This window comes from Branchiostoma floridae, chromosome 4, assembly GCF_000003815.2.
Source record: "Branchiostoma floridae strain S238N-H82 chromosome 4, Bfl_VNyyK, whole genome shotgun sequence".
Lineage (NCBI taxonomy): Eukaryota > Metazoa > Chordata > Leptocardii > Amphioxiformes > Branchiostomatidae > Branchiostoma > Branchiostoma floridae.
The window spans coordinates 14,942,846-14,964,090 of NC_049982.1; the positions used below are offsets into that span (position 1 = coordinate 14,942,846).

Below are 21,245 nucleotides of genomic sequence, written 5' to 3' on the forward strand. Positions count from 1 at the left end.
CATCGAGCAGATTGAAATTGGACTGAGCAGAGCACTTTGGACTAATGCTTGTAGCCTTTCACAGACTACACCTATATATCAGATATTTTGTGAAAATGTATATTGAAAGGTAATTAATATGTAGAATGCAATTAGATGTCTCCAGGAACAAAGTCAATTCTGGAGAATTCTGGAGAATTCTGGAACCTGAGCCAGAATTCTGGGAACCTGAGCCAGAAATCTGGAGAATTCTGGGAAACTGAGCCAGAATTCTGGAGAATTCTGGGAACCTGAGCCAGAATTCTGGAAAATTCTGGGAACCTTAGCCAGAATTCTGGGAGCCTTTGTTCCTGGAGAAATCTAATTGCATTCTACATATTAATTACCTTTCAATATACATTTTCACAAAATATCTGATATATAGGTGTAGTCTGTGAAAGGCTACAAGCATTAGCCCAAAGTGCTCTGCTCAGTCCAATTTTAATCTGCTCGATGTTTTGAGTATCTTTTATCTCTTCACTTTTATCTCTTTATCTCTGGGCTACACCCAGCATCCTAGCCAGCATCAGAGGACTGCTTCCAAGACTTGATGCAGTGTTAGAGATATGCAGACAACTGTCTCTGTTGGTGGATCAGGTCTTAAGTGGCTGTGACTTGCACCTCCAGCGATCATTTCTTAGAACAGGTGAACAAGACACCAGAGGAATCCAGGTCCTAAACCCAATTTAGACTGGTACCAGGTATGTTTGTTTGACATGGGCATTTGCCATTGACTATTGTTTACTTGTTATAAAGCACCTATCAAGGCAAAATGTGGAAGATACTTCCAGGTTCCCCAAGGGGTAATGGCGATAATGTACACAACAGAACTAGTGACATCCATCCCTGTTGATGTAGAAGCTTTGTTAAGTGGCTGTTACATTGTATACTTCTTGAACTTTAGTGCAAAAGACATACATGTACCGGTAAGTCTAAATGAGCCATTTCTTAGAACAGTCCAGGATGCTCGGCAAAGCTTCATTTCTAAGGAAAGTGACATTTTGTTTACGGTGGCTATTGTTTCCTAATGATCCAACAAGTTTTAAAGGCATTTGCATGGATGACATGAACTGAGAAGCTTCTTGTGTTTACATGTATATTGCTTCAAACTCATAATAACCATTCTCTAGTAGGAATGTGGGTCTTATATCTACAAATTCTGTGCTAAAATGCCCAATATGCTAGACATAAAGACATGCAAATAACATCACCTTTTGAAAAAATCTTTCTCATATTTCAGAAATCTTTATACACTGTTGTATGTATACTTCGTGCTGGTGCTAATAACAGTGGTATTACTCTTCCATATCCGCTTCCCTTAAGCCATATTTGCTTTGTCTGTTGCTGTTTTGCTTTCTTACCAAACGTGTGTCCGGCACACGATAGAGACGTCTTCCTGTTTAGTTTTGGTTAGAGTGAAGACAAAGCAAAACTGTATGACTCCCATGACTCATCGTCAACAACGTTCAAAGTGTTACATGAAAATACATCCGGAGCACTGGGGAAGGGCAGGAAGGCATCACGCACGTACTTTACAGTCTGAATTGTGCAATTGTCCTCCATAGGAAGTTTTATATTTCAGGAGAAATACTAACAGCAACATGCTTTGGAGATGTGAAAAACTAAACTTTAGTTAATGAAGGCTTTTTGTCCATTGGATGTCCTCCTTGCCTGTAAATTAAAGTCTTTCACAATTTTTCTTTCCTTTTTTTCTATTCTCAATGTCAAATATATCATGATTTTAATTTCATGGCCAAATTACTAGTACCTCGTAGGCACACTTTTCATGTAGCAAACAGTGAAGAAAAACATGCAAGGTAATATGTAATTTCCTGGCTTATTGAGCAGCGACCGGTCTGTCTGACAGGTAGGCAGTGTTGGAGACATACTGAGGGTAACCTGACTCTCCACTGCGGTAGGCACACACAATGGTTACGTAAACATACACACAAAAACCTGCCATAGGCTTTGTGGCGACGTCCGCACTGTCAAAACTTTCAAACAGAACTATTGGCCATGAGGCGTGTGCCTGATACGAGTGTTGTACCGAGTTGTTTAGACCTCCTATAGTGACTGAATGTTCTTTATTGTTGATATCGTCCCAAAGAGAAAGAGGCTGCACTCTCCTTCATGGCACCTGCTGACACCTTTACCCTTAACTGTTTTCAAAGCTCCTGGTGTAACAAAATGGAGGTGAACTCTTCATGACCTGAACTTCATACTGTAGACCCATTAGGGTGCACGTTCCCTCTCATTCCTGCAGTATTGAGTTTCGCTCTCACATATCTATATTCAGTTGCTTCGAGGATACTGTTAAAGGTTCTGTCCATAGGAAGGTTCAGTCAAGGAATACGGGATGTTGACTGGGTAGAGCCAACATCAGCCAGTCCACCAGGCATAGCTAAGCAAGCTAAACAAACTTTCCTTGCAACAACCAGCTGGCAGCCAACACGTGGCCGCCTTTACGCCATGCAAGCCCACTTTCAGCTTCTTAGAAGTCTTGAGGTAGTGGTGCAATGACTTTAAAGACATGAATTTTTTCCCTTTTGCTTTTCTTGCACATTTTCTACTTGAATTTCGGGATTACACTTTATACAGGTAAAGTAAACTGCTTTTAAAATCATATCATATTAAGACATCCCTACAGCCATCATGTAAAAGACAAGAACATAATAATACCTCATACCCTTGCAATTGAAAGCTTTTACAGTTTTAAATTGGAGTTAACTTCCACAAATATAAGACAGTAACACTATATGCACATTTGTTTCTCACCTGGAACAGTAAAGAGAAACACTTTGAGGGAAAATATAATGAATTAAAATGAAACATCTCTTGTAGAGCCATCACAACAGTCCACAACTCAATGGTCAGTCATATATAGTTCGTCACAATTTCCTTTAAGAGATTTTAAGTTCCCTATATTTCCCATGTCAGTTTTAAAGACTTTTACTATCATAATTCCCTTTAAGAGGGTTTTTTGCTGTTTTTTCTTGTATACCAATTGCCTCCTGAATTGGCAAGGAGATCACACCATTTCTCAGGACGCCATCTTCTGACAAGTATACTGCTAAATATATTGTTTCTGACCTATTTTGTGCTCATGTCTGTCATCGCTGATCTACGGCTCTCTCTGTGCCAGTGCCCCATTGAAACCTACAATAACCTCTTCATTGTAAGGTTACAATAACAAACATACCATCACATAGCACATTGGGATATAGCTACAAATGGGTAGGGTGCTCTGCAAGGGGTAGAAAAGACCATGTCAAGCAATGTTACCAGAGAAACTACCACACAATAAATAGTAACTGTCCAACCATGTATTACTCTTACCCCTGCCAGATTCTCGAGGACCGCAATGGAGATGAATTGATAAAGGTACAAGAGCGTACAGAAACCGTAAGAATAGGTAGCACTTAAGACATTTGAGAACAAGTGTAAATTGTAAGGACTCACATCTATGCTGACTTTCATTCGCATTGACCCAGAAGATGTGTCAAGGGGCAGCCGTTATCGCTACTACCTTTGGCATAATGTTGCCATGGCAACGGGACAAACTGCACACCGTACCATTCCCCGCTTCTGCGTGCACCTGCTGGACATTGTGTCGCCCAAACAATTATCAACAAAAGCTGACAGGTGCAAAAGAAACGGCTGCCACCGTTGGCTACTGGGTAACAAATGGCACAGGGGGAACCCAAACCTCCTGGGAAGCCCAACTTTCAAACAATCACAGCGATAATGTGTCCACTTGAAAAGCCACTATCTTTCATCATCAGTAAATAGCCAATAATTCATGGGTATTATTTCTTCATGAGAGCTTCTCGAGGAGAATTTCTTTCTCACCATTTTCCATCAAAGGGTTAAGGTTTCCCCCTGTAAAACCTGACAGAGCAGAAATGATACTAGGTAAATACCAGGAACAAAGGAAAACTCAACAGCAGTGTAAAACATGGCCGACTGCCCACTTGAAAGTTAGAAACAACACAATGATTTGATCTGTATCTCAAGAAGCAAGATCCCCTAAAGACTCTGTGAGCACGGAAAAGTGTGTAGAACATCGCATTCCTTTGGAGATGAGCCAGTGCCAAGGCCATTGGCCCCACATTTCTGTCTCCAGCAGGTTCTGTACAAACAACTCACTGATTGGTCGAGCTCTTAATGACTTCTTCAAGCAGGAAGTTGATTGGTCAAAACGTGGATGTCACCAATGGACACCCAATAGTTTTATGCAAATGAGGAGGTGGGCAAACATTAAAATCTGGTGTTCAGAGGCAGGTTCGTGAGTGCTCCTTACTACTTCAGCAAGGAAACATCCCCCTCCAGTCTCGTGAGACTTAGCTGAGCACAGCGACAGAGATCTCTCAGATCAAGGCACAGGTTGGTTAGAGAATCTCAATTTCTACTTGTCCTTGAAAATTTGAGCTACCGACTTTACCTACAACTTGAATTTCCTCAAGCCTTTTTGAAGATTACTAACTCCTCAAGCTATCCTTTTGTTGAAATGATGCCCAAACAGTGAGAAATGTTGTGTTTATTTCTTTCAGAGGACACACAATTCCACAGTTGGCAACTGAAAGTTCACCATCCAGAAAAAAAGGTAGGAATTGAAGTATGACATATTCATACAATTACTGTGTTGATGACCCTTAATAAGAGATTACCCATCATGTTCAGCAAGGACCAAAATAGTAAGAGTTGGAAGAAAGCCACAACAATTTGACAGAAATAAGCTAGAATGTATACAACTATAGAACATACTTTCTACAACAGATCCTTGTTCCTTGTGAGTGCAGCAGTGCAGCAGAAAACATCACTTATTTTTAGCTCCTGTCTCTGTTTCCTGACACCCACGTGTCATTAAGCTGTGTGTATATTAGAGAGACAGGCGAGGTCACTAAAGTCAAGATGTATATTTGTACAGCCAAGGGTACAGGCTGAGGCAGGTTAAGGTCTGTTATAGAAAGGCACTAACCACCAACGAGGACCCATGGGTAGTATCATAGTTGGTTTCAGGCCAATCCTTAGTGCTAAATGTGTAGAAATTATCTTGATCCTATCTTAACTTGCACTCCCACTGGTCATAACAAAAAGGGCACATGCTATATACAGTTAATACAAGTTCAAGGTTTAATGTGAGCTCTTGACTCTTTTCCTGCTACTCGATTGCCTTTAGCTTGGAAAGTGGAAGTTGAAAACATTAACACTACTTTTTGTTAAATTGTGTTGAGGAACACACATATCTTCACTGGAATGTATTTTGCCATGGCACAGTTTGCTTGATAAACAATCTATCTAGACGATTAAAACAGAACTTCTGTAGAGTGAGTTTTCTCAGTAGCTGGACATCTATGTCCACCTGCTTGAGCCATGAAGTTCTGAAGTGTACAGAACGCAACACAAAAAGCTTGCAAGCTAATGGGCAATAAGAATACAATGCTTCACGCCTTCTGGAATACAATACCTAAGTAATGTTTAGACAAGCTGGGTGGTGAAAGTAGAAGAAAACTCTCAGGTATTCCCCCGGAAACCCACAGACTCCAAACTTCCTTCAATTCATCATCAACAACATCCTCTAGCATCATCAAGGCATGGGAAAGCCAGAAAACCCTACAACTTCCTGGCATATTGCTTGAAATGTCTTGTATTGGAGATTGAGCTTAGGTGTCCAAGCAACTTACCTGGGTTAAGAAATTGCAGGGGCTTTTATACTTAGCAGTTTTACATTCAACACATAACATCTGATGCTGACTCACGCTGACACAGGCAGACAGAAGAATGTACAATTATAGTGTTGGGCTACCTCACTCCCCACATTTGTTTAGATTACAGCATATAAGCTAGTAGGGAACACTTAACATGCAAGATTACTGAGTTCCAGAAAAGTTAGTAAAATTCTAACTTGTTTTTTGTGCTGACACATTAGAAGTACTTTTACATTCAAATTGGAAAGGTATGACAATCCATGTAAATGACAGTTCATGTGGTGGAGAACACGTGACATCTACTCCCTCTCACTTTGATACAATGGACTCTGTTTATAACACTTAAGGTTTTGTTTTGACAACCTCACCTGTTTTGAAACAGGAGGATCAAAAACCTAGCCCTGACCCTTGCTTTAACTGACACCAAACACAAAAGCAAGTCTTGTACAGTTGTATCTAGATTGCAAACTGACCCCATGCTTCCATCAGTCTGATACTACCTTCTTAAACTCGAGTATCTAGAAAGCTCTTCAGTCTCCTGTGGGAAAATAAGAGGGATTGAGACTTTGTTGCAGCACGCTTTAGGACCATTGTTAACTGTCATTCACAGGAAATCTAATTTCTAAAGCAAAAGGTGGGGCAATTACAATATGTATAACACAACACTTAAATCCTCAGAGGGTTAGAGGAGGAGGCTGAGCTTTTAATGTGTTGGGCTTGAAGTTCATTTGTATTGTGCAAATCTTTTGTCAATCAACTATCATTAACTTAATAGGCTCCTTTGGTCCATAAAACTCAATCATGAAATGCTGGATTCATTAAACATTTCTACAAGGACACAAAGTTATAGGAAATTAATCAATTTGCCTTTTGGCAGCTTAGTTTGGGTATGATGCAGAATCCTACAGGCAAACTTTTTTCATCAGAAAATAGATCAACTTGAACTTCTGTGACACTAGGCTATCACAAAGTGTGGGAGTTGTAAGGTTATGCAAGTATGATATTTATTGATTTTCTTTTTTTTCACTAGACCTGGTAAAGTGAAGAGGAGAGAAGAGTACAACCTGCTCACCAGCATCAGCACCATTTGAAGGCAATGGCTACAGGATTCAACATGTGTCAGGTGTTCCTGCTCATATGCTGCCTCCTACTGCAGCATATGGCTAAAGTCACCTCCTGTCCAACCACCCCGGCATGTTCATGTGATGGCACAGATGTCAACTGCAACAGTCTGGAGTTGGATATCATTCCACCCGACATACCCGCCGACACCACTGCTTTAAGTCTCTCCCAAAACCAAATTGCAGCTCTCTCTGCTGACGCCTTCTGTTCCTTTGACAGCTTACAGACTCTGGACTTATCCTACAACCATCTTGACGCTCTCGGAGAGGCAGCATTTTGCAGGCTTTCTGCCATAGTAACCCTTGACCTCTCACACAACGTCCTGAGAAACATTCACCAATCCACATTTGATGGCCTCTCATCTGTCCAAACTCTGAGACTCTCGTACAATAACTTGAAGACTTTACCCAATGGTTCATTCTCTGACCTGGCAGGTCTGAAAACAATTGACCTGTCTCACAACTCTCTGACAGAGCTGCCTGAAAACATATTCCTCTCCAATGATCTCAACAACCTGGATCTTTCCTACAATGCCCTGACTTCCTTCCCTCTCTCTCAGGCTCTGCCACTGGATAAAAGCTTTGCAAGTATCTTCAACTATCAACTCAAAATCGACTCCAACAGAATCACAACCCTCCCTTCATCTGCCTCCTCACATTTTGAATATTACGTGTGGGCAACAGTAACAATGACGGACAATGCCATCAGTTGTGATTGCGAATTGCTGCCATTTACAAACATGCACAAGGCGGGCATCTACAGTCCATTTGATTGGCCTGTCTACCTGGCCTGTGGCAGTCCTGATTGGCTACAGGGACAACAGATCTACTACCTGGACACGGCACAGCTGACCTGTATTGCTCCAAACATCACGAGTACCGCTCAGGATCAGGATGTCAATGTGGTCCAGGGAAACAGCACAACATTAAGCTGTGTAGCAAGTGGTCTGCCAAACCCAACAATTGTGTGGACATTGCCAAATGGTGAAACTATTGATTCCTCTACAGAGGGGAACACCAAATTTGCCTTACTAGAAACTGGCGCATTGAACATTGCTGACACAGAACCAGCCGATGAAGGCAGCTACAAATGTGAAGCACAAAACACATATGGAACTGTTGCTATTTACCACAATGTTACGGTAATGAAAAGGTTGATGAGTGAGACAGTGGGCACCAGTACACAGAAGACACTGTTGTCATCAACACAGGCAATGACATCACCTGTGACTGAGTCAGAACACAGTATCTGGAATAGTCTCATCCCAGATGAGGCCATGCCAGTCACTGTGATTGTATCGTCCATGGTTGGGAGTGTGTTAATCATTGGTGCCAGCATAGCAGGAGTTAATGTTTGCATTGCAAAGTGCACAGCTGCCAAAACAACACAAGTGGTTCCGATTTAGACACTTTTTCCAACCGTTAGTCTTAGGAAATGATTATTGTTCTCACATCAACTTGGGTGATGCATGTGAGCATTTGTACAAACGACATAACAGTACATGTATTTATGGTATTGAGTTGTAAGTATAGTGAAGTACCATATTGTAAGATATGAAGATATTTGGTCTACATGTATACAGTTGAAGGATGGACCTATTGAGAGAAATGACAATACTCACCCCAGATTTTGCTGCCAAAGATTTTCCCATCTGGTTGTGGATGTTGGTCAGCATTCTCATGGCCTATAATAGTGGAGCAAGATGATTGTTTTAAGACATGACCACAGACAAAGTTGTGTGGAATTTCTACAGAGGTTTTCTGATTTTATGTATTGCATATATGACAATAGTCTATAATTGCAGATTTCATACTTGATATGTACATCCTGGTACCAATGTATAGGTATTGTGCATATAATTTTACATGTACAGCTTCTAATGTTTCATACCTGTAAATTTGAAGATGAGATTAATATAGAGTGAATATAATAACTATAACAACACCATATCGCTGCTGTGTTTTGTGGTTTTGCTTGCATGTAAGCATGTAAGAGTTGGAGAGATGAGTATGGGTGTGTCAGAAAAGAGAGGAGGGAAGAAGATACATGTATTAGGAAGAAGACAGGGAAGAAGGGAGTGAAAATGAAGGAAACTATACAATACCTGCAGAAAATTGAAGGACAAGAACAAAGGGAAATTAATAATCTCAGATCTTTTGTCCTTACATACATTTTAATAGTCCTTACAGACATTTTGATAGACTACTCCCAAATGAAAGGGAAAGAAACAGCAAATGTTACAGACCTCTTTGAATGGCAGTCCAGGTTTGGGCATGATGAGCAGTTCTTTGATACAGTTCAGCTTGCCTGGCCCAGCCTTGCCACCGTGATACACACACACCATTGGCAGGGGGATTCTCAGCTTACTGGACACCTGTTAAGTAGTAGTAAGCATGAATGGTTTAACAACCTTCAAAGCAAAGAAATTTTGGATGGTCTTAGATTTAACTGGCTGTTTCAACCTTGACTCCAGGATCCAACAGTATCAATCAACATCAACAGAATAAGGCAAATTGTAACCAGTTCCTTATAGTGCACTGTCAAAATCCCAGCTGTATTTAGGCACTAGGACTGCATGATAGCCTGGGTCCAAGAGTAAAGAGGAGCAAGAACATAATTATGAATTCTGGGCAACATAACACAAAATTCCCATCCTGAGTCACACTTATTGCAAGCGTTGGCCCAGTCTCCCCCCGGGCCAATAGTATTGCACATGTCCCAAGAGTAAAACTGGGCTAGCTATTTACCTCTCCTGTCCTGAGTGCTGCTACATGTGAGTAGAGGGGCTGTCTGCTAGCCTGGGCCCCAGCCTCCAGTAGGGCCAGCGATGCTGCACTCACAGCCTGTATTCCATGAGGAAGCTCTTCCCTGGGTGTAGAGAACATTTCCAGCATCAAGATTAAGGTTAATCACAAATTCATTGCTACACATTGTACTGAGAAATCAAGTTGAGCCCAGCGCGTACTGCTAGTAATCAAACCTATGACAGCTCGAACCAAAATCTGGTAATCTGATTTCACTAGGTCTTTGACACCACTGAAATTAGCAGATAATCTAATGTAACATTTGAAATATATACATTTTGTAATCTAATATAACAAATAACATTTGAAAACATTCTCAAGTACTTTGGCTGTGGTGGTATAATGACACTGGTAGCACTGCCTTTTCCCTTCTTCCCCTTGCCACCCTTCTCTGAAGGTGCTGCTTTAGGGGTAGGTGCTCGTGGAGACTCCTCCTCCTCCTTCGCTTTCTTAGCCTTGAGCTCCTCTTCAAAGTCTTCTAGAACCTTGGCTATAAAATTCCTGCAAAAAAATGCCAATGTATACCTCATTGAATTCTAAAAAAACTGGTGAAGATACCTCATCGACTTTCTTTGTGTTCAAATTATGTTCTGTGAGAGAAAATGTCACTCAAATGAACATGTACATGTACACATAATGAAAACTGAAAGAACTTATTCCCACTTACTTCACTCTCTGGTCTCCTTCCCTCTGATTGGCTACCTCTGTTCCTGACAGGGCTTCTGTGATTGGTCCAGCAAGATACTCCATGGCAACCTTTAATGACTCTGCCTTCTCTGCCTCCTCTTCCTCTGTTAAAGGTGTGTCCCAGTTGGTGGTGGGGACAGTAACTGTGCAAAGTACCTGGAAAAGGTGTTTATTTGCTAAGAGTAAGAACATCAGAAAATATGCATGGTCTATCCTTGATACTGACTTAAATAAGGGGTTGTTTCTTTTGCAATCTCAATAATAAAAATATTCTCAGCAAGAACAAACATCCATACTGGGGTTTACAATATATCATGAAAAGGAGCTTTGAAAAGATTGCAAAACGAGAGTATATCCCCAAACAAACATTGTAGATGAAATAAAAATCTCTCAAATATAATGCTAATCTTACCTTGTCCACATTATTGACTACCCCATGTAACTCTGCTTGAATGGTAGGTTGGCCCCTACAATCTGCCGCCTCTAGAACTGTGACCTGGCTAACTGTTGGTGGTTTAGCGAACTGTTGGAAATACCCAGCCTGCAAAGTATGCATGTTCAATGAATCAAAATGTCAATCAATGTATACCAAGCAAGTACATACAACGTATACCGTACTTACAAATTACAAAAACAGCCAGGCTGCTGGCTATAAGCAATGTTGGGGTCAGAGGTCAATGTGAATGAACTTTTACAGAATTAAAAACCGTTTGAAGTTCAACTCACTAGATGGCCATACACGTCCTCTGGGTTCTCATAGAACATGTCATTGAGAACCTGCTCCATCCGTTGCGGCACCAGGTTGTCCTGGTAAAACTTGACGGCCTGCTGCTTCAGCTCGTACAGTTCTCGCGCCTCCCGCGCTGAGCTGGACGTGGTGGTCCCGCCCAGGCGGCTGGTGGGCGCTGACGTCATCATAGCTTATGGAACTGGGGTGGAGGAAAATAGACATGCAAGAAGCCATAGATTTTAAAAATATCACAGTTTCTGCTGCTGAATTAATTAATTTAAAAGCAAATCACTTTCACTTCAAATTCAGTCTATGGATGTCTTTATTGAACAGCTTTTTTAATTTAAGGCTACATGATGCAACGATTATATGCTATTTCATATAATTACATTGATGGGTATAAGGGTCAAAATAATGAATAATCAAATTATGATAAATTCAATGAAAAATCTTGTGATCTGATTGAATGATACATACCAGTACTGATGCTACAGTGTGAAAGTCTATGATACATCAGCGATCTTACGACATATACATGATAACATATTTGGAGGGATATCAAAGCGGACCACATGCCCTGAAGCTTATTTAGAAGCTAAAATCATTTGCTTCCAAATCATGTGGTACACATAGGGGAGGGGGGCACAGAGAATGGTATTTCTCCCACATACTCACCTCCCTGACGTTAATCTGACGGTTGGCGTGTTTCAAGCCTTCCACCAAGACTTACAGATTACAACGCGCGGCTAGGAACCCACCTGTCACCCACAGATACAAAGAAATCCGAGTTTGAATGTGAGAGCTGCAATTTTTTTCAAACTAATCCGCCATCTTGTTTTGGTTGCCATGAACGCGGATCGAGTTTCAGGGTCAGAGGTCAACGAGAACGTTTTGCCCAATTTCACCTTCAAGATAGCAATTCCGTGGAATTTATGTATATTTCTCATCAAGTCATGACCTTAGTTTTCATTTAATGACAGTTTTGGGCGTAAAAGGGCGCCAAAATGTCTGGAAACCATTACCGGAAGTGAAGAGGGGTTGCTGTGGGCATTGACATGCAAATCAACAGGTTGCTTTGGCTTCAGCAAACAAACTTCAGTCTGTAGTTAGGGTGAGCTCTGAACTTTCTGTGCTGGTTCTGCTGTTTTGTCTCATGTTTTCTACATTGACCGGGATGTAATGAGTGTATCTTTCTGCCCAAGTATTTTGTAAACCGTGAAGCCGGAATGGCCAGCGAAGGGCAGTCCCATAGGGACCGGAGGACGAGTGCGGTCGGGGCGGGGAGGACGGTGTTGCCGAGGCGGCGCACTCGGCGGGTCGTTGCCGTCACCAAGAAGAAAATCGTGGATGACGAGTTCATGGCTGCCGCGATCGGCGACGTCAAGTGGCTGGAGCAGAGCCTGAGGGACGGGAGATCTCCCACGGCCATGGACAAAAACGTAAGACAATTGTACGATAATTTATCAGGTGGGGCCAGGTATAGCAGGTATAGCACATAGTACTAAAAGGTTTACGTTGGGAGGGGGGTACTTAAGATTTCGTGTATTTTTACAACTCTTGGGACCAGCCATGATCGATTTACCCAAACGCGCCCCAAACGCCCAGCTGTCTCTCCAGTTTACCTTTTTTCAGCAATAGGGGCTGGATATAAAACCTGATAAGAAAAAAAAATCATGACTAGTCCCATTAGTACATATACTCCAGTACATTAGAGATTTACACACTGCCATCACATAGAAAAGGTGCATTGAGTATCAGTCAATCAATCAATCAATAACCTTTATTCAACCTGAATAGCCCTGTCGGCTTTTGTCAATAAGATTAACGGCACTCTATTTCTGCCTCGTCAAGACAATTGGGATTACATTGTCAAGCATTCAAGTTTTTTTCAACTTAATTTCTTTTCACCACTTGGAAGTCACTTTAACTATTATCTAGTACTAATGTTATACCACCATATTATATTTGACTTTTTGGTAAAAACTTTTCCCAACACCATGCACTTGAATGTCCCTGTGCACAGGCCCCGGCAGTGATGCAACTCCACTTCTTGGCCATCTGGATCAAATTCTGTGGATCTGTGGGTCAGATTTTCATTCCAGCAATGTCTGGGGTTGTAGCCCCTGCTCAAACATGTTGTAACTGATTATCATAGCATTTGTCATTTTGGATGGTGACATAAAGACAGCAGCCCTGTGTATGAGGGAGCATCAGGTGTAAGCCTGACAAGCATCAAATCTCTGCATGAAAAAGAATCAAACACACTTGTCAAGAAGAGTAGGGGTGACCTACTCTCCAAGCAGAGGTTAGGCTCCGGCTGGGGGTTTTTTAAACGTTTTTTTTAGTCGTTTTTATCCGGCTTTCTAATTTGTATTGTATCTTGTATTGTCAAAACAACAATGCAAGATACAATACAAAATACAAAGCCTGATAAAAAAAGTTCAAAAAAGAGCCAGAGCCTAACCTCTGCTTGGAGAGTAGGGGTGATCCAGTGTGCTTGGGTAAAACAATCAAGCTGCAGCAGCCACATTGCACTATTAGCTACTAGTAGTTTTTTATCTATTCATTTTAGCTAACTAAGAAGTGCCATGCTTTGTCATCTGTCTGAGGTTCGACCGCTCTCCCTTTACCCTTTCATTGTAGTATTGAATACCACCATGGAAAGCATGCTGTATTCTCTTGTTATGTGGAAGGTGGTAGTTATCCTGTTCTGTCATCTCAAATGGTTGTTATTTTGTGCTTCAACAGGGTCTTGCAACCATCCATCTGGCTGCCCTTCATGGCCGTCTGGAGTGCCTGAAGCTCCTGATAGAGAAGTACAAGGTGGATGTGGACTTCCCCAGCAGCACAGGCTGGCGGGCAGTTCATCTGGTCATCAACAAGGAGACAGGGAAGAGGGCTCACAAATGTCTGCAGTACCTTCTGGAGCAGGGAGCAGACCCTTCTGTGTGAGTGTCACCTTTTCAGACATTATTTTATTTTCTCAGTGGAAATGTACCTTGTCAATTCAGTTTTTACTAGGGTTTTTAATGGACATTTTACAATGCCATGGCAGACCAGTAAATTCCAAAGGCAGATTCTAAACTGGTCAACACAAGCAAGACTTCTGCTCAAAGTCAATAATTATATCATAGTCGTTTTAGTCAAGAAAGAGACCATTTTATTGAATAATATCATTTCATAGAGCCCACTTACAATCAGAAGATACTAGTATCAACTTCTATTGTAGATTGGCAAAACACGATACAAGATGTTATGCTATTGTCATTATGTAAAGCTATGATTGACCAAAGTGATAATTTTTACCTGCTTCTGTGCAGCATGAATGATGACAGCCTGACACCTGTCCATCAGGCAGCCAGCGAGGGGCTGGTTGATTGCCTTCAACTGCTGATTGATAATAGGGGAGTGGTCGATGTTATTGACGTCAGAGGTCATCGACCTATTGACCTTGCCAAACTGTGGGGTCACAGGAAATGTGCAAGGTCAGTGTCTTCCTACCTGCATATAGCCAGGAAAGGCTACATCATGTTAACCATGTGGTCCATGGGTAGGAGGAGGAAAATGATAATGAACGAAGTTAAAATTAAAGCAATATTATATAGAGTTATATATAGAAAGCAGCAGCAGCACTGCCTGTGTCCAAAGTATCTTAGTTCTTTCTGTGTTAACACATTTGACAGGAAGACTGTCAGCAGTTCAGATAGAGATCGCTGTACAATTGTCTGTGTCAGTGACCCTCAAACTGTCTCTTTCAGAATGCTTGCATCAGTTATGTGGTCCCAAGAGAAAGAGTTCTTTGCCAAGGAGATGAGGCAACTTGGGCAAGTCACTGCTAAGTACTGGGACTTTGAACGGGACACAGCAGAGACAAAGCGTGCCGAGCAGGATTTCTACGGACAGGTGGCCTTCGGTAATTGGATAGATGATAAAGGCCTTCCTCCAAAACTCAAGCAGATGGACTTCCTCTCACGCCCAGAGCAGTTCCCAGCAAAGCCCAGCACCACAAAGTCTAAAACGAGCACCCGGTCAGGGGAGGGCACTACCACTGGCTCTGGATTTTATAGACCAAACAGCAAAGTAGCAGCACCTGTGGTGTCCAGCTCCAAGAAAGAGGAGATTTTGGGGGGTATACAGACCACCACTCAAAAGGTTCCAGTACGAGAACAGGGCCTGAGGCCCCGTACCCAACCGCCACCAGAGATCATAGAGCCCCCGATGTCTCCCCCCAAATCCCCTGCTTCTCCCAGAAAGGACATGAAGCTCATTCACACAAAGGAATGGAAGCCATTCTTTACAAACATAGAGTCAGAGCCTAAAACTGACATCTTCCGTCCACATGAGGTGCGCCGAAGTGTAGAACCAGAGGACAATGACCCCTTCTCAGGTCTCCGACGCACCAAATCTCAACCAATCACAAGCCATCAGGGCTACGACCTGGCAGAGGTTGAGAGGCCGGTGACATCCGGTGGCCTGCGCATGCCAGTGTTGCCAGAAGAGGTGATCCGGCGAGGCTTGTCACGACAGCGGTTACCGCACGAACGGATCAAGATGCCTCAGGAGTTCAAGTGTGTGAACATCATTGACGTCCAACAGAAGAGGCTTCCAGAGCCCGAGGTGCGACAGGGTGAGGCAGCCATGCATCTGGCCCAGACGCTGGAATCTAACTTGTTCCAGCTGGCTGTTGGAGACAATAGGATGAACACCGGCAGCTCCTCAACAGCGACCTCTAGCACCGACATCCAGTACTCCAGGGAGAAGGTGTTGAACACAATGAAGAGGCTGCAGAAGCCTCGGCCCTTCCCTGCAATGCCAGGGCCTGACTATGTGCTGAACTTGAGTGGAACCATGGGGATGTAGAGTATCAGTGAAGGTCAGGGTTTTTGGTAAGACCTCTGGGGCAGACATCTTTTTTTGTCTCCACTACTTCTTTGAGTGTAGATACATATTAAGTGATGATGCTCATTTTCCCCTCTGCAACTTTTAATGTCTGTCTGAAATTTTGAATACCCCATTTTGTGCATATCAATTAGAATATGTGAAGACATGCAGTTCTGATACTTGGAGAAAGCGGGATGTTCATTGGGTGTATATTTTGAACAAGGCAATATTAGCTCCAAGTAACATGACAGATTATTTGTACAAAAGTTAATGGATTTGGTTATGTTCTGGTCTGTTCCTAATGTTACTCCCGGCTTGAACACATGTACTATATTTGTGTTCTTGATAGGTAACAATGCTGTAACCAGAAGGTTAGTATGTTATAGTACTAGTAGTCTTCAGCAACTTGCTAGGGGTGGGAATCTCTACAAGTTACTTGAAAAATTTTAGGAACGAAATGATTCTATGAAAGATTATAAGAAATATATTTCACTTATATTAATCCTCTAATGTTTGCCATAGTTCATGGTTTCATGGTATGTTTCTGGAACTTGACTGCTGATCTTGTCAGGTAAATGGATACATACATATTGCATTCAATGCTGCTGCCATTTTCAAATATTGTTGTAATTAGATGGGTAAGATTTAATTAAAATACCTGACTGGATTTCTGCCTGCTGTCTCATTACTTTCCAAGGACTGCCTTGAAGCAGGGCTTTCCTGTCTAAAGTGTAACAAAACAAGATAGGAATGTGAAGGTTTTGCCAAGATATTTGAAATAAAAGACAGTTAATCTAACTTTTTGGTCAAATTGTAACATTTAAAGTACCCGTTCTGACAATCAACTGCATTGATTAATCAGTCTTAACAATGGCTACATGTATATAGATAGGTCATTGTAGCTCTAAGCTTGTGAAAAGCAGTTTTCCTGATATGTTTAAGCGGTGTTTTGTGATCTATTCCTCATTCGTACCACGGGGGTTGCTCCAAATAGTTCTCTCTTCAATCAACAGTAGTGGGCAATTGGTACACCCAAGTATACAATACCTTGGATTAAGAGACAGATCTTTGGCGTCTACGTTTCTAAATCTTCCCAAGCAGGGAGATCTGTCTAAGGCTCGCAGAGCTTTTGGAAGTCTTTCCAACTAATTCTTGACTATAGTGGATTTTCGTGAGCGCCCCTGCTCATTCGTTATTTTCAATAACATGATGTATTTGTGATGTGCGGTTACTTTTCCTGGCAAATTATCTGTTTTAATCAAACAAGTCTGTGTTGATCGAAGAGTAATACAGACACAGAAGCACCATGAGCCCCGGGTCTTTTCCGCGAGTGATCTGTGCCGTTAGAACAAATACACCTGTTTATCTAGCTCGACCCTCCTTCCCCGGACTCACTAACACGTCTCCGTCAGGCTCTACTGGCCAATAGGAGCGGCCGGTTACAGACACGTCCCGCGCCCCGGGGAAGCCGCGGCACCAGGAATATCGACAATTCCCTCCCCTCATTACAGAACAGACTCCACAAATACCGTCTACCACAGCCGGCTCCACGGTACCGAGAGATCGGGTCCCCCGGGACGCGCCGGGATTTGGGCTGACCACAGATCACCCTGCAAGTGGCTTTTGGCATTAACAAGTAATCCTCAGTAATAACTCGCTGTTATAGTTGCTAATGCATACATACAGAATGTATGGGACAGAGGAGCGCCCAAGAGTTAAGTGGAAGTTAGCAAAGTCAGGTGGATGAGCTCGATGGTGTTAGAATGGTAGGAAATTGGGGTTTTAATATTACTTTGAACTGAAACAGTGGGGCACTGTCACTGGATTTCGCTTCGGGAATGTGGAAAAATGGATCCTTTGTCTGGCGGCTTTCGAAGACTCATTAAGCTAATCTTTAGTCATAACTTTCGGTAGTACATTGCAAATGTGGAAGAGCACCTTGAGCGTTTCATGTAGTTGAGACAAATTCGGTATATCAAAATTCAGTACCAATAATCCTGTGTATTACTCTAGAAGAGAAACGCCTTTGCAATTTGGAAGTCAATAATCAGAAATTTTCACTCAGTTCCATGCCAAGTACAGCCATGCTTTCGTTTGAGGCCTGACAGCCTTTGGCGGATTTCTTGAAAAAGACGCCATATGACTATACAGATGCATTACATTTACAATAAAAGCGGCGTGATTAATGCCCCATTAACAGTTCTTATCAACTTCCCAAAGTTGTAAGTAAACACGTTTCCGGACTGTCTATCGACGCGAGGAAATGAATAGCGAGGGAACAGATAAATCACAGGTGTGGGTGTACAGAACAGGCCTGCAACAATGCCACCATCACCAGGCGTTTTCTCGGCTTTCCTGACAAGTGGAGACGAACGGCCATCATTAGATAGCCCTTTCCTGTAAAGGAAAGAACGGAAAGGTTACGTAAATGAATAACTTGATAACAGATGAAACTGTTTTGAAACAGGCCCAAAGTCTGGAGACCTCAGACATCTTACTGTCCGGGATGTCCGTCTCCATCACCTGTCTCCATCTCCGCGGACTTCAGGCGGCTCACCGTGATAAATGGCTCCACGGAGCTGTTGATGCGAACTCAGGAGCCAGACGGGCTCCCTCCAAGTACTGAAGTGTCGCCGGTTTTGTTTTAGTGTCTGCGTGAGTTTAATCCACTTACGTGATATCGCAACTTTAACAACTCACAATACGCGCCCTCTTGCCTAAGCGATGGTTCATACATGACAGTCTCAACATGAAGCCACTCCCGCGGGTTATTTGTTATGTCCTGCACGAAAACAACCAGAACAATTTGTCTCCTTTCTAGAATGGGTCAGGAGACGGCTACTGACATAGGCTGGTGTTTCTGTAACTTTAGTCGTCTGCAATCTCTTTTTTTATCATCATCATGGATATAGACCTTCTATCAAAAGATCACATCTACTCATCAATATTATCTGTAGTAGCAGAACTAGTCCAAACAACTGACAACAAACAACTGAGGGTGCAGAATTGAGTCTGCAAATGTCATGCTGGAGTTTTGTATAAACTAAAACCTCGTGCTGATTGACGGAAACGGTCCTCTTTACATATATATTAGTTGCGAGTCTTATCCGATGAACTTTGGACTCCACACTACCTGTTTAAAAGGCCTGCGACTTTTTAGGGAGGAGGAGCGGAAGGCTAAAAGACGGCTGCGGTCAGGACGTCCCGTGTGACTCCGGATCAAGGATCGATACGCGGTGGCCGCCACGCGCCGTATCGCCAGCCCAGATCTACCAACAATAATTGGTGGCATGAATGAAATTGTCGGAGAAATAAATGGGATTGTCAGGACCCATCAGGAAGGCTGGTGCCAGGCAGGCTCACAGGAAAGATCATCTCGCCACAGAGGGCGGAGGCCAAATAGAAAGGATTTTGTCTTTGGAAACGTTTTGATTGCTTTGTATTATTCTTACTTTTGACGTTGCAACTGCAGCAGACAAGTTCAGATGAAACACGCAGCAAATTTCTGGTAACCTATCGCTCTGTTTTCATACTTTAAAAATCTATATCCACCAAAAGGAAGTGAAGTAACGATACATACTGTTGGAAATTTAAGAACAAGAAAATGCACTAAGGTGTTAGATAATGACAACCTCTGGAACAAACATCAGCTCAACGTAAGTCGTTGCCCTGTCCTCATTAGAACAGTATTACACAGTCTGTCTCTGTCATCAATGGGCGCGTAAAACGGTGAAACGATCGTGGAAATCTCCGCAGACTTGGTGAAACTGCCGTAAGAATTACAGTCCTGTGGTAATAGGCTACCGACGGAGCCATGAATTCTCTCCCAGCCCGCTCCCGCCGCCTCTCTTTCACACAGCCTCGTTAAACTTCCCCAGCTGATAGCTTGTGTCACAAGACAGCTATTAACATGTTGTTTCTCCAACTATCGATATGAAAGCCGTCTTTCATTTGACAAATACGTTCGTCACCATGTGGAGCCCGGCTGTCTGCTCGCGCGCAGGGGACGCTCCCTGGAAAGATAAAATTGATGACGGAAAGTTTCTCCTGAGACGGCTTGTAATTTCAAGCGACAATTTGTTAAGTGGAGTAACGCGGGGACGGGGAACTGGTTCGGTTGTTATTGGTGCTATCAGTCACTTCGCTAGCAGAACAATAAATTACGACATCAAAAACAGTAACGCAGTGTTCTAAATGCCGAACACTACAACAATTGCTGCTTTGTTGAACGTGAAACTTATCCTAATCATTATCAAATCGTTCCTAATCAGAGCCATTAGCTCTGCGGCGCTACCAGTACCGTTAAATGCGTCACTATGTGAACAGTATCGATGGGCTGTAGGTTGCCAAAATTGCAGAGGAAATTTTTTGGTAGTAAATCGCTGTAAAAACCGTTGGCATTACATGAAGAATGACTTACAAACATTAGCGACAAGACAATACTTTCGTTTGTGTGCACGTCCGCCACAACTATGCGTAGTCAAAAAGTCAGACGTGCGTATGACGTTAAAGCGCATCACATGGATGTTCTTGTTTGTAAGCCCAAACTGTTTGATAAACCGTAATTTACCAGAAGACTGTCGATAACGAGGAAAGTTACAACTTGTTGTTGCTTGAGTTGAAACTGAAACTGTGTTTTTAGTACAAACATTTCAGCACCTTGGGCAGTGCCCTAATGAAGGGTTAGCGGACCTGCCTAACTTCAGACGGTCAGGTCTTTACTGCCTACACACCGTAGGTAACTCCCACCTTAGCAAAAGGTGTGATAGGCTCCTAACACGTTCAGAGTATGCGTTTTTAACATGTTCGAGTATTGCCATTTTTCAAGCACGGCTATATCTCAAGCATGGAACCAGTTTGCTATTTCTCAACCACGGAACCGACAGCTGAATCAGGCCATCATGCTCATGACAGACGTCACAGGCGGAGCTCGCAGATGCCCGGCAGTATCTTGCCGATCCCGTCACAAGCTCAGTCGCCTGGAGCATGACGTCAGACTGACGTATTACATCAGACCTTGTGTTACCCAGGGTAGCTTCTGGTGTGCGCAGATTTATATCTATGGTCTACATTCTGTCACGAGGCTGTCCTTCACGTCCCATTACTTTATACACAAGGGTAATACACCTCGGGGCGGGGCATTAACCCTTTATTAACCGCACAGGGCATTCGGAACATAATCAGACACCTCTACGGTCACTTTATTGGGAGAATACCGGTACCTGCGTTCAAATATGCAAAGGAATCTCTACGACGTAGAACCACTATACAACTGTAGTAAATGTGACATCGTCA

At 42.7% G+C, this 21,245-nt stretch overlaps 3 protein-coding genes across 5 annotated transcripts in view; 2 read left to right on the top strand and 1 right to left on the bottom strand.

Moving 5' to 3' along the window:
* Window positions 1-11,957, bottom strand: part of LOC118414729 (enolase 4-like) — a 16,718-nt gene extending 4,761 nt beyond the window's left edge. The window contains exons 1-8 of one of the 2 annotated variants that reach the window (XM_035818938.1): window positions 11,828-11,957; window positions 11,066-11,268; window positions 10,752-10,880; window positions 10,320-10,495; window positions 9,977-10,153; window positions 9,596-9,716; window positions 9,094-9,222; window positions 8,470-8,532 (exon numbers count right to left, since the gene is read on the bottom strand). In XM_035818938.1, coding sequence (XP_035674831.1) covers window positions 8,470-8,532; window positions 9,094-9,222; window positions 9,596-9,716; window positions 9,977-10,153; window positions 10,320-10,495; window positions 10,752-10,880; window positions 11,066-11,257 — 987 coding nt within the window. In that variant the 5' untranslated portion in view covers window positions 11,258-11,268; window positions 11,828-11,957. Of the gene's footprint in view, window positions 1-8,469; window positions 8,533-9,093; window positions 9,223-9,595; window positions 9,717-9,976; window positions 10,154-10,319; window positions 10,496-10,751; window positions 10,881-11,065; window positions 11,269-11,744 lie in introns of both variants that reach the window. The other variant, XM_035818937.1, reaches the window with a different exon arrangement.
* Window positions 3,047-8,463, top strand: LOC118414731 (carboxypeptidase N subunit 2-like). 2 transcript variants are annotated; one of them, XM_035818943.1, is made up of 3 exons: window positions 3,047-4,405; window positions 4,569-4,621; window positions 6,757-8,463. In XM_035818943.1, exon 3 carries the CDS (start codon window positions 6,823-6,825, stop codon window positions 8,251-8,253), a length of 1,431 nt encoding a protein of 476 aa, XP_035674836.1. In that variant the 5' UTR covers window positions 3,047-4,405; window positions 4,569-4,621; window positions 6,757-6,822; the 3' UTR covers window positions 8,254-8,463. The 2 variants fall into 2 exon arrangements, with proteins under 2 accessions (XP_035674836.1, XP_035674835.1); XM_035818942.1 differs by having other exon boundaries at window positions 3,047-4,401.
* Window positions 11,958-12,045: 88 nt separating the features above from the next.
* On the top strand, window positions 12,046-16,617 carry LOC118414730 (ankyrin repeat domain-containing protein 53-like). The gene is made up of 5 exons (XM_035818939.1): window positions 12,046-12,180; window positions 12,272-12,508; window positions 13,818-14,017; window positions 14,390-14,554; window positions 14,828-16,617. Exons 2-5 carry the CDS (start codon window positions 12,296-12,298, stop codon window positions 15,927-15,929), a joined length of 1,680 nt encoding a protein of 559 aa, XP_035674832.1. The 5' UTR covers window positions 12,046-12,180; window positions 12,272-12,295; the 3' UTR covers window positions 15,930-16,617.
* The last annotated feature ends 4,628 nt before the right edge of the window (window positions 16,618-21,245 follow it).

What these genes read in the sequence shown, in the direction of transcription:
- LOC118414731 (XM_035818943.1), top strand. Translation starts at nt 6,823, where the DNA reads ATGGCTACAGGATTCAACATGTGTCAGGTGTTCCTGCTCATATGCTGC.
- LOC118414730 (XM_035818939.1), top strand. Translation starts at nt 12,296, where the DNA reads ATGGCCAGCGAAGGGCAGTCCCATAGGGACCGGAGGACGAGTGCGGTC. An exon ending in CCACGGCCATGGACAAAAAC is followed by an intron (nt 12,509 to 13,817) that starts GTAAGACAATTG and finishes GTGCTTCAACAG; the next exon opens with GGTCTTGCAACCATCCATCT. An exon ending in GGTCACAGGAAATGTGCAAG is followed by an intron (nt 14,555 to 14,827) that starts GTCAGTGTCTTC and finishes TGTCTCTTTCAG; the next exon opens with AATGCTTGCATCAGTTATGT.